The sequence below is a fragment of the Hydractinia symbiolongicarpus genome, chromosome 9, assembly GCF_029227915.1.
Source record: "Hydractinia symbiolongicarpus strain clone_291-10 chromosome 9, HSymV2.1, whole genome shotgun sequence".
Classification (NCBI taxonomy): Eukaryota; Metazoa; Cnidaria; class Hydrozoa; order Anthoathecata; family Hydractiniidae; genus Hydractinia; species Hydractinia symbiolongicarpus.
Window position 1 is genome coordinate 2568538 of NC_079883.1, and position 12414 is coordinate 2580951.

Sequence of the window (12414 nt, forward strand, 5' to 3'; positions counted from 1 at the left end):
CCAGGAAGGCTTTATAATATTTATTAGCTTTAGTACTCGATTTTTTTATACACAGGTTTACCGTAAACAAAACACAACTCTTTTTATTTTTACTTTTATTTTCATCTACAATTTTAAGCAAACACACTAGTCTGATCCAGGTTAAGTCTCATTTTCATGGTTTAGCTTTTTACAAACACATTCAGCAACATGAGATGAAAATACGTTCTCGTTCTCAGAGCTCGTTGAGATGACTTTATTGAAACTTGGTTGCAATAAAAATAAAATGTGCACTATATCACTGTCTCAGTTTTTTACATCGACTGGTTACCGAGTACAAGCTCAGCCGATTATAAGATCACCCGAGTGTAAGACCACCCGAGTATAATATCACCCGAGTGTAAGACCACCCGAGTATAAGACCACCCGAGTATAATATCACCTGAGTACAAACTTAACCGAGTACAAGACCACCCGAGTGTGGGATCACCCTAGTATAAGACCACCTGAGTGTAACCCCAACCGAATATAAGATCACCTGAGTCAATTTCAACCGAGTATAAGCCAACCCAAATACTATAGTTTGCCATTTGGTTGGTCACAACAATAAAATTCACCACGCCTGTCTGCAAACATCAATTTAGAAGTCAGTCCATCCTAACGTTTGACGCATGATACGGAAAATGTTTGATCATGTACCGATATTGGTAGCTAAATACTTCAAACAAAAAACTTACTATTAAAATTTCTTTCTTTTCTTTCTTTGTTTCAAATGAGGTGCAAAATTTACTTTCGCAGAAACAGCGGTTTTTTCGCATCCGCTGAATGTTTTTTTGTTTTTTCATAATCCCTTATCTATATATAATATACAAAGTTTATCAATAATTTAGAAAAATAATATATACAAAATATAATTAAAGCATGTGCATGGATAAAATTGTTGTAAAGGAAATGTCTTTTTAGGATTTTAATAAAATATATTTTGGTAATTTGTACACTGTTGAAGAGGGAAGGGTAGTAGCGATGTCTTGAGAATTGGCAAGGGGCGCTTAATCGATGCATTGCAGTATGCGACAAAACGGCTTTTAACTGCTTTATAAAAGATTTTAATTAGAAAATATATGACGAATATTCTAAATTAGAAAAAGTAATTGGACAAAAAAATGCCACACAAAATTTTAGCCCTGAAAAAAAAAACAGATTTGGTCATTTTTTTTAAAAAATTTCTTATTTAAGTTTTTTAACACATAATTCTTTGGACATAATTTTCGTCACTCCAAATATATTTTTCCACTTTTGTACGACACATTTTTTGGCCAATAAAGAGGAAGAATAATATTTTTTAAATGAATTAAATTTAAAAACTTTAAGATCAAAATTTCACCAAGGTTCCAAAAGCCACAAAGTTTTATTCAATGCTATTTCATAAAATTCTCCGACCATTCCTTCATTAACAACATGACTTCCTGCATGCTTTTCAAATCCGATAATGATAGCTTCAATGGAAATTATTGTCCCTGCAACCGCTCCTATTGTTCCAAGGATTGATATAGTAATATTTTTTATGATTTCAAATTTTGAAATTCCATGTTCCCAGAAGCACATTGTATATAAAATGGGTGGAAATATTAAAGCCAATGCTGCTGCCGCTGTGGCACCAATCAGAGATATGAAATTATCCAATTGTGGAATGCTGATTGCCAATGCACCTGACGTAAAAAATATGGAAAAAAGTCAATTCATCATTTTACTCTCACAAATATAATTATAGAGATAAATATACCTTAACGGTAAAAACAAAGTCGACAAAAAAATTAGTCGGCAAAAATAAAATGTCTGCGAAAATATTAGTCACTTGGACAAAATTTAGTCACTTTTTGCCGACCAATTTCCAGACAAAATGATCAAGAAAGTTTAGATTTTGAAGTTTTTTTTTTTAAATAAAACAACAACAACAACAAAAATGGTGATAGGTATATAAAAAAGTTTAAGTTTAGTCAAATTAGCAACAAGGAAGAAAAAACTGCAAAAAGGTGGTTGGCAAAAAATTTTCGTCCATAAAAATTAGCAAAAAGTGGTGTTTGGCTTTTAAATAACTTTTTTTACCGATAAGGTAGCTAAATATCTATTTTAAAATATCTGTTACGTCTGTCTGTCACGAAAAATTAGTAATGCAAGTAGCGAGACACACGCAATGCAGTAAAAAATAGACGGGCAAACACGTGGATTTTTCCACGGGCCACCGACTAGTAGTACCAGAATCTAGACAAAGTCGTTAGCTTCTGGAGAAATCCACGAGTTCGTCCGTCTTTTTTACATTGTTTTTCGTGTTTCTTTGCAGACACAGAGAACAGCTGTTGTTAATATAGCGAAGTTGGGAAAAATTATTTATCGCATAAACACTATGAGAGGAAACATCTCTAGCCTGATTTTTTCCTGGGGATGTACATGCTCGCTGTCTTTTTCTTATTTCTTATTTTTTTCTTTAATTTAAAAGGTGGCTATATTTAGTTCCTTAGAAATTCTTCTTTATCTTCCCATCTCGACTTTATTTTAATATTTTAATGCAAGCACAAAATAACTTTATTTGGAATATTATACAACCTTACGTGCTTTAGGTTTTTGGTTTATAATTAGAGAACAAATTCATAGAGATTATTGTTTTACTTAAACAAAGAACTTTTTAATCTTATTTTAGCTGCTAACAAAAAATCCCAGCCTTTTTGCTAAATCAACGAAAATTATTATATATATTATTTTTCTCTAAACAACACAGCATGTTACGTCTCAATATGGTACAGGCTCCTTGACAAATTTTGCAAAAAAATTTCTCCTTAAGGTGGGTTCTTGCAATAGCAAATTCTGTCAGTATATTTAAATAAAATTATTAAAAACAACGATATACACGTAAGAACGCATATACAAAAATTAATCTTAAAACAAAAACTTCTTTGCTCAAATCCATTATTTCCACAAGTGTCGTGAAAATCATTTCTATCCCTATTATATTCATTAATGTCTGTTAACAAGAATGAAACGAGAGATCTCGTGTATTATTGCATTACAATATTTTTTTAAAAACCCTACTGTATGTTTTCCACAAGCCAACATTTTTTAGACAACTGTACTAAAATATGCAAGATTACTAATTACAATATTTTTTTAAAAAAAATTTTAACGTTTAAGCCAGCACTCCAATTGCTCAAAAACTTCCTTGAAATTTATAGCTCAGTGTTCTCAGCTGAAAGTTATAAAAGTTTTACCAAAAACTTTGCTAAAAATAACTGTATCTATACGCAATTGTTTGATCATGTCAAATTCTTACCGAACACCATAATTAAATTGTATTCTATTAAATTAAATTAAATTAAATTAAATTGTATTCTATTCAAAACCAGGAAAAAAGGAGAAACGATTATCTCAAGAAGCATATAAAATCAAAACCAGTTTTGGTTATTCCAATGTTAATTTGTTCATTAATTCAAATAGCTTACTTTTCTAATTTGTTTACTAATCGCAAATTTTACTACATTTGCTTATAAACTGGTTGCCTATAAATTGATTTTACCAAATCAGATAAGGTAAGAAGGGCTCGTTTCTTTTTTTATTTTATTGTTTAAAATATTCTAAACTTGAGAGCAACTTGACGTTGAATAAAACAATGCTAAAAATGTTCGGGTAACTCTAAGCGAGATACTCGACGATCTTCGATCTTGATTTTATTATTCGATTTTTTCCAAAGATATTTTTAAGAATCCTTCCTGTCAATTTAAGTGATTTTTTTTAGCAACTCATATACTGGGGAAAAAGTCAAGTTTCTTATTAAAAAAACTCTATAATTGCTGATTGCTGATTGGTTCATCTATAAAATAAAGTGCCTTTTCAAAGAGGCTTCTGGGTAAAAGAATATGAATGAAAAAATCTTACACGTCAGCATCACCATAGCAACTCGCATAAACACATCAACCGCTGTCTTGCAGTCTTTTGCTAAGCCTTTCTGTAATGGTGGTATTAAGATTTCCATGGGTACGTAAAATTGAATAAAGTATGTTAAAAAAATAGCCAATGTATATGATAACTTTACCATAACGTAAAATCTAAAAAAAAACATGTTAAAAATGTATTTTATTAGTAAGAATGCGTTTCTATGCAACATGGCTGGTCTAAAAATATAGTCATTGATAAAAATTACAACTCGCTCAGCCAAGATTGTTTTAAAAAATGCTTCATGTAATTTCAATTCGATTCCAAAAATAAGGAAACTTTCCTTAAAGGAAAGGAAAAAATACCGATTGTATCAGGAAGTTTTAAAGACATGGGATATTTTCTCTAACAAAAGGAAAAATACGACATATTTTTAAAAGGATATATGGATTTTAGAAAAACTTCTTAATGACGTACGGCAACTTTGGTAAGCTTAGCGTCACGCTTGCTTCGATGTCATCACCAAATGTTATATAACCAAAGAATCCCATTGAGATATACAGGCTGGCTACTAAAGCCATGGTGATGTCAAGTACCCAGAAGAAATCTTCGCGTTTGCGCATTTTATTCTCGATGGGAAGTATCTAGAGAAATTTACGTTAGCTGTGAAGATGAAACCAAAGAATTAACAGTGATATAATGAGGAGTGATGGGATAGCAAAAGGGATAGATTAAGTTTAAATTATTTTTTCTTCAAAATTGAACACCAAAAAAGAAAGCATTGAGAGTTTTTAGAAAGCCTATTTTACTAACATAAGTCTCCGAAACATTGATCAGCTTAAATCAATAACATTTTTACCTATGTTAGTTCTATTATCTAACATTCACTCATTTTATGTAATTACAAGCTCGTGAGCTTGTATTAAAACGCAAATGGAAATTTTTGCCTCTCCGAACACCGACACGGGAGTCGTCGTGTGTTCGAATCTGATCTTGGTAACTATTTTTACTTTTTTTTTCTTTTTTCTTTTTTAAAAAGATAAGACAAGTGTTCAAAACACTTGTTTAACTAACTAGTAAATAAAGGTGTTTCCACCAAACTAAAAAAGTGAATGTAGGCAGAATTAACTGAATTAATGAATTTCGCAAATTTTGGGGTTTGTGGGTTTGTGGTCTTTCTTCTTCCTGTCAGTCGGTTCACCCAAGACGGACCCATCGAAAATTAAAAGTTCGAGGAATATTCCGTTCAGGAAGGTCTCACAAATCAATTTTGAAAAATAAGTGTGTAACAAATATTATTGCGTATCTGAATAGTAAAATATGTCGTGTCTAACTTCGTAACAAAAATCCCAATTTGATAGACAGCTTTTTGTAAACTTTATTCGCAAGGTTGTTTGCATATATCATACGTCTTGTTTTCACTACATTAGCGGATTTTCAAAACAGTATAGTAAAAGTCAAATAGCACGCATGGATGTTACACATTTAGTTTTTATTTACGACGAACATTTTAACGAAGGGAAGATTATACAAAACGATTCGTTCCAAATTTCGCACGTTCGCTAAGTGCGCAAAATTTAAGACAGAAATTACGTATTTATTACAGAAATTATAATGACACACGTAAAAATATACCGCTCTTTAAGAAACAAAAGAAAGCATTTTTATTTCTGAAAGGCACTGAATTTTACTTCTTTTTCTTGTAAGTTGAGAAGCAACATGAACTTGGGAGCAACATGAACTTGCGCGAAAAATAATACGCGCGAAAGTTAGTATACAAAGAAATTAATGAAACAAAGTTGTAAGAACTAGTACATACCACACCAATTCCTTCAAACGCAAACAATGCAACACCAAAAAATAACGGAAACTCCCGTACAGGTCCATAAGGAGGAAAATCTCCAGGGTTTTGTAGGTTGAAAAATAAGTATTGATACGTTCCGATTAAGCCGAAAAAACATAGGATATTTGCTGTCGCTGAGATGTACGCAATAACACTGAGCTTCTTAATGAAAGCCAGTGATAAAACAGGTAGAAACATAATGAGAATCCAAACACGAACATCAAATATACCAAACAACTAAACAAAAAAGACTAAACTAAGCTATTAACAAAGTCTAAATAAATATATCGCATTTGCTATTTCGTGTGTCAGTAACAAGACTTTCTTCACGCAAACAAAGAGATACAAAACACAGGTATTAATACAACGAGGACACAAACCCAAATATAAGCTAGAGTGGAACGTGTTGGGTCTTTTTCAAGGAGACTGTGAAAGAACATTAGTGAAATGACCGATGCTTATAAAAACAAACAACGTGCTTCGAACTCCCAACCTCCTTACCCTGCATTAAAAAACATTATTTTCTAAACAAATTTTAACTAAAAGATTTTTTAAAACAACATTTGTAAAGAAACTTACTAGTAGGAAAAAAAAATACCTGTCTTAGATTTTCTGCAACAAAGAGAAAGTATACACAACAAAATCCAAGCTGCGTAACCACCAGAAAACTGTCCAAAACAAATCTACAAATAGGGGATAAACTTTCATAGTCTTTTTTATTATTTATTGCTCAATCAGATTACAGCAATTAAAAATCAAACTTCAGTTTAAACAACGTTTGTCATGTGAAACTTAAAAACAATGGCTATTTATTTATTCTGGGTTTTTTTTTGTCCTTTTTTATCTCTATTGTATTAATTTCAGGCTGGGCTTACCATTTGCTTCGTTTTTTAAGGGCTTTAAGGGTCATGTTTTTTTTAAAACAAAAACACAAGCATACGAACCTTGAACGATATGCCCATTTCTCTCCGTACTTCGAAAATATCCTTTGCGTCACGTCTCCGTAATCATAAGAGGAGGAGTTATCTCTAAAAATATTTTTAATTTACTTTCAAGAAGAAAAAGAAGAAGAAGAAGAAGAAGAAGAAGAAGAAGAAGAAGAAGAAGAAGAAGAAGAAGAAGAAGAAGAAGAAGAAGAAGAAGAAGAAGAAGAAGAAGAAGAAGAAGAAGAAGAAGAAGAAGAAGAAGAAGAAGAAGAAGAAGAAGAAGAAGAAGAAGAAGAAGAAGAAGAAGAAGAAGAAGAAGAAGAAGAAGAAGAAGAAGAAGAAGAAGAAGAAGAAGAAGAAGAAGAAGAAGAAGAAGAAGAAGAAGAAGAAGAAGAAGAAGAAGAAGAAGAAGAAGAAGAAGAAGAAGAAGAAGAAGAAGAAGAAGAAGAAGAAGAAGAAGAAGAAGAAGAAGAAGAAGAAGAAGAAGAAGAAGAAGAAGAAGAAGAAGAAGAAGAAGAAGAAGAAGAAGAAGAAGAAGAAGAAGAAGAAGAAGAAGAAGAAGAAGAAGAAGAAGAAGAAGAAAAAGTGGTATTTACTTACAAATGACACAGCAAATGACTACATAGTACTATAAGATGCATACAGTGAACAGACACTACTGCAATGATTGCTAGCACTGCTGGTCCAACCTGAAAAGAGGAATAAAACATCAATGAATGTCATAATTTTTAAAAGAGTTCCAAATTGTCATACCTAGCCCTTATCTTTTCGCTTTTAAACAGATTTCTAAGTTTAAAAGACCGAATGAATGGAAAACTTGCTGACAAAAGTATATATTTTTTATAAGCATTCGACATGCTAAGGGATGGCGCCGAAAGTTGGATGTAGGGGACTTGTACAGCTGAAAATTTACAAAATTATTATTATTATTATTGAAGTAAATATATCTCTTATATAGTTTTAATGAACTATGTATAGAGAAGTTTTTTGTTTATATCAACAACGTCAATAAAATTTGGAGTTTGACGTTGGCTTTGTTGCTTTATTCAAAATTAAGTAGTTAAAACTTTTTACGGGGTATGGTGGCTGTAAAGCCCCCGGGCTTTTTATATAAATAGTGCCCCCTAAAGGTACTTTTTGCCGATATGATCTACTTTACCTACCAAAACACCAGCATGCTTTACTGCAATCGGGAGACCAAGAATACCTGTGCCAATATTTCCCTTCATAACGTGCATTGCGACCTGCCAATTGCTGAAACAAGAAAAACATTAAGATGAGTGGTCACCGAAATATCTGGGCAAAAACCGCCCCACAGTAGAACGACCATAAATCCTGAGTTATCATGGAAAGTACTCCGTATGTCTTAGAAAGAAGATAAGTTAGCCTACTCCATCTTGCTCTACACGAACCATATATGTCTCTTTCTTAGTCTCCAGTTGTAACTTAATTTTGAAAAGCCAATTATTTTTGGAAAAGAAGAAAAGGGTCTTTTCAAACACAAGCGTGTGAAAGAGAGGAGAGTGAGCAAACACGAGGGTTAAATTGCATTCTAGTGTTGGAAAAAATTGGCTAAATAATTTTACAATGCAATACTTTATCACCTAAGATATTCTATTGCATTGGCAACCTCGTCCCCAGGGTCTTGTGGCCCCTGAGCCGTTATTACGAAGTGTATCAACTTATCAACAAGGCAAAATGCCCTGGGAACGAGGTTGTTGCATTGGAATTAATTATTTTGCGAAGTTATATATAAAGCACAAATTACAAAACATAAAGAAAACTTACGCCAATAAATCTGTTTCGCCATCGTCCCCTCTACTGGCAAGTGTATTCTGTGTGTCATCAAATCTACAATTGTGAAAAGTGTGTAATGAAAAGTGAAGGTAACTACAACGAATGATCTGACATAATATGGACATTCTTTTGGACCATTTTACTCGTGAAGCATAGAAAATTTTAATAGTATTCAGAATATATATATAAGAAATAACTTTAGAGATGTTAACCAACTAACAATTTTTTTTAAAAAAAGCACTTGTCATGCCACATTTTAACTAACGTGAATTTTTTTTCGGTCGTACGACACTTTTAGGGAGACAACAGCTTTTTGACGCAACACGACAGCCGTACAATATGTTTGCTTTAGTGTTACACGACGACTCGGTGGCTTTCTGTTCTGCTTTTTATGCAATTTACACATCAATTTCAAATTCAACCTTTTTTGTTTTTCCCGCTGTAAACAAATCACACAAAAATTGCATAACAAAAAACAAGACAGTCGTACAATAAAATATTGGCGACTATCGCCTTACGTTAGTAGCAGGGTGGGTTGCACGGTTGTTTTTTTGAGAACAAGAAAGAAGGGTGGAAAAAATCAATACATAAATAAAATGATAATACGAAAAGAAAAAAAATATATGCCATGCAGACTTTTTCTTCTTCCTACCTCCATGTTCATACTCCGGAGCAGAAATACACCTTTACGATAATTCAATTGTACATGCGTTTTTACGGCTCTCCATCGTTTTACAATATCGGAAAAAAGGAGGTAAGAATCGTGTTTTTATGAGAGTTTGTTAGAGACGAAAGCGTGTTTTCTCCAGTTTTTTAACTTTCGTCGTATCAATTTCTTTCAAAATTTCAGGAAACGTTAATAATAATAAGATACAACTTATGTGTACCTTTCATTAAAAACAAAAGGCGGCAAGAAAAGTTATCACGAAAAAACGTGTTTTCTCCTTAATAAACTCTGATAAAAGTGTGATGTTTTTACCTCCTCTGATCGCAAAATAAGCTGCGATGGATTGTTAGTCTTCCCGAATTATCGTAAAGGTGTATTCCATTTTTGTTAACCTTTTCTAAAATGAATAACACTTTGATCGTGAGATAAACTTACGTTTTACGATGTGGTATAAGAGGTTCATCTTCAATCGTTTGTGCATCTAGAACATCTGTGGCATATACAGGAGAAGATTTTCTCACCGGACTGTTCTGATTTGATCCGGATTGTTTTCTATGCGTTGAAGAAGTTGTGGATTGCGCGGAACTACCTTCATTTGTCGATTCCTTGTTGATAGGTAGATTCTCTTTATCTTCGTCTTTACCCATAACCAGGGAGATATATTTTGTTATGTGGTTTCTGCTTGCAGCAGTATTGGTTTGAGCATGTACCTCTGAAAAACTCACTTTCGGTATAGGTTCGTTAAGCGGAACAACACAGAAACATTTTGTTTGAGGGTGGCAAATATAACAATTAGACAAATTTTAAAACAAAATTGTAAAGAATTATTATTTGAAGGATTTTTATATTTATAACAATGACCGGATTTTATTTTTGTTTTTCTAGCAATGTTAAAGTTCAGCTGAAACAAGACGATATCCAACAATCATTTTAGCAGTTGTGGGCTTTTATTTCATGCAAAAACCCAAGTTAAAATATGCTAGTTTTCCAAACACCAACAATAGAATGATACAGGAATACCGTAAATGACGGATTAAGCGCCCGGGGCGCTTATTTATGAAATTTCATTTTAACAGGGGCGCTTATTTAGCAGGGTCAGTTAATTCAGAAGGGGCGCTTGTTATTTTTTTTTAAAAAAGAAAATGTTTTAAACTTCATTCTTATACTTTTATAAATAAAAAACAGAAACACAAACAAAAAAGAAAGAAAAACAATATTAACAAGACGCATGATATACGTAAACAACCTCGCGAATAAAGTTTACAAAAAGCTGCCTACTAGATTGTGATTTCTGTTACGAAGTTAGAAACGACATATTTTGCTATTCAGATAGGCAATAATATTTGTTACGCACTACGCAGTTATTTTTCAAAATTGATTTGTGAGATCTTCTTGAACGGAAAATTCCTCGAAATTTTAAATTTTAATGGGTCAATCTGGAGTAAACTGACTGACAGGAAGAAGAAAGACCACAAACCCCACCTATAGTTTGCGGAATTCTGTAATTCAGTAGATCCCCCCCCCCCCCCATGAAAAAAACAAAAAAAACGAAGGGGGTATAAGAGAGTCACTCAGTGAGAAAAAGCGAAAAAAAAAAAAAATAAGATACGAGTAAATCTCAATTGTTTGAAAAAGGAAATAGCTGTAGTTAAAAAAATGTATTACCAGAACTGTCACTGACAGCAAGCTTCGTTAAAAAGATTCCTATGGAGCGAACAACCTGTCACAACTTTTTTCAGGGTTTTTTGTTTTGATTCAAATATTGTTGATTTCCACATGGTTATTTCCGTTTATACCAAGCCGCCTAAGTTATAGAGAGAGTTACAGACAGCGCAAAGAATTGTCGTACTAGGTTGAGAAATGCAAACGTTCACACTAGATCCCAGAAAACAATGTCAATTTTTCAAAATTGATTTGAATTTATCCTTTAGGTCAGAAATAAAAATTTTTCCAGATTATTTTTTCGCTGACCGTGAAAGTGGTGACGTCACCCAATTCGGTCCTGCGGGATCAAAATTTTTGGCACCCATTTTTTTTTTTGTGACTTAAACAACAAACTCGAATCAAAAAAACACTTTTTACGCGCGTGTGCTTTTTATTACATCATAGCAGTCCTCACTATTTTATTTTTAATCAATAAGAATACAGTTTGTAAACAACTTGTGCATTCCTACGAAGAAAAGGATTCTTGATTTAGCTAGAATGTTTCAGCGCAAGAAAAGATTAGTTGTTGAATATTGGCGTCTTTACAAATAATTCAACAATAAATATCAAAACACCTGTGTTCTTATGTAAAAAAATCAATTTTTTAAACTCTTATCAACTCAAATTTTTGTAAAGTGTTGCCTCCCCTTGACTTTCACTTTTCTGTATACCAATACTGCTAAGAGGAACTGGCTTTTTATACCTATCCCTCTTATTATTAAATATTTATCAGTAGTGAATAGACCATATACAAAAATAATAAACTTATGAAGCAAAAAAAAACGTGTTAAATTAGTGAGAAAGTTATCAATCCATATGCGAGGAGAAAGAGCTACGGTAACATATATATTAAACTATTCAAAAAATATGAAAACTATATTTATTTTCGGGATATTTGTGGCTTACATTTTACTAGCTAAAACAGAACTTGATATTGAAGAGGAGGATGAAGAAATCGTCAGCGAATTGAAAAGAGAGAAACGCTCACCAGATGCTCTACCTAAAGGTTCTAGAGGTGGTGGTTTCAGATCATATCGATCATATCGAGCAGGGTCGCGTTCAAGAGGAGGTACTTCCACAGCTGGCAGCGGTAGAGCACTCTCATCTCTCCTGAGAACGATCACTGGTGGGTGTATATTAGCAGTGATGTTTTTATTCGGATTGATTTTGATTCATTAAAATATTCTGATCGAGACCGTGGTTATGATTTATATACCTAAATTTTGTGCCAGTTACAAAAATACATGCATTGATAACTTAAATAACATAGTATAAGATTCAACATTGTAATAAGAATATTTCTATACATATATATACATATATACATTGATCACTTAAATAGTATAGTATCAGATATTTCTGTATATAAGTTCGCCAAAATGCACTCTCACATTTGCGTTGTATTTTTTTTTTCAATTCCGTAAACATCTGAATATAAAATCCCGTGTGAAAAACCCTAATGAGTCCGCTATAAACAGCCGAGGGTGTTTTGTTGGTGGTTTACGGCATACGTGTCCATTGAGTAAATTGTGGGTTTTTTTATTATACCTTCTGTACAATGTATTTGGGTGTGT

General features: G+C 32.7%; 1 protein-coding gene across 1 annotated transcript; it reads right to left on the reverse strand.

The window, feature by feature from the left end:
* Positions 1-984: 984 nt before the first annotated feature.
* On the reverse strand, positions 985-9878 carry LOC130657182 (proton-coupled amino acid transporter 1-like). The gene is made up of 10 exons (XM_057460150.1): positions 9572-9878; positions 8461-8523; positions 7836-7926; positions 7273-7361; positions 6691-6774; positions 6345-6429; positions 5723-5983; positions 4381-4547; positions 3907-4076; positions 985-1688 (listed from the first exon to the last, which is right to left on the reverse strand). Exons 1-10 carry the CDS (start codon positions 9781-9783, stop codon positions 1360-1362), a joined length of 1551 nt encoding a protein of 516 aa, XP_057316133.1. The 5' UTR covers positions 9784-9878; the 3' UTR covers positions 985-1359.
* Positions 9879-12414: the final 2536 nt, after the last annotated feature.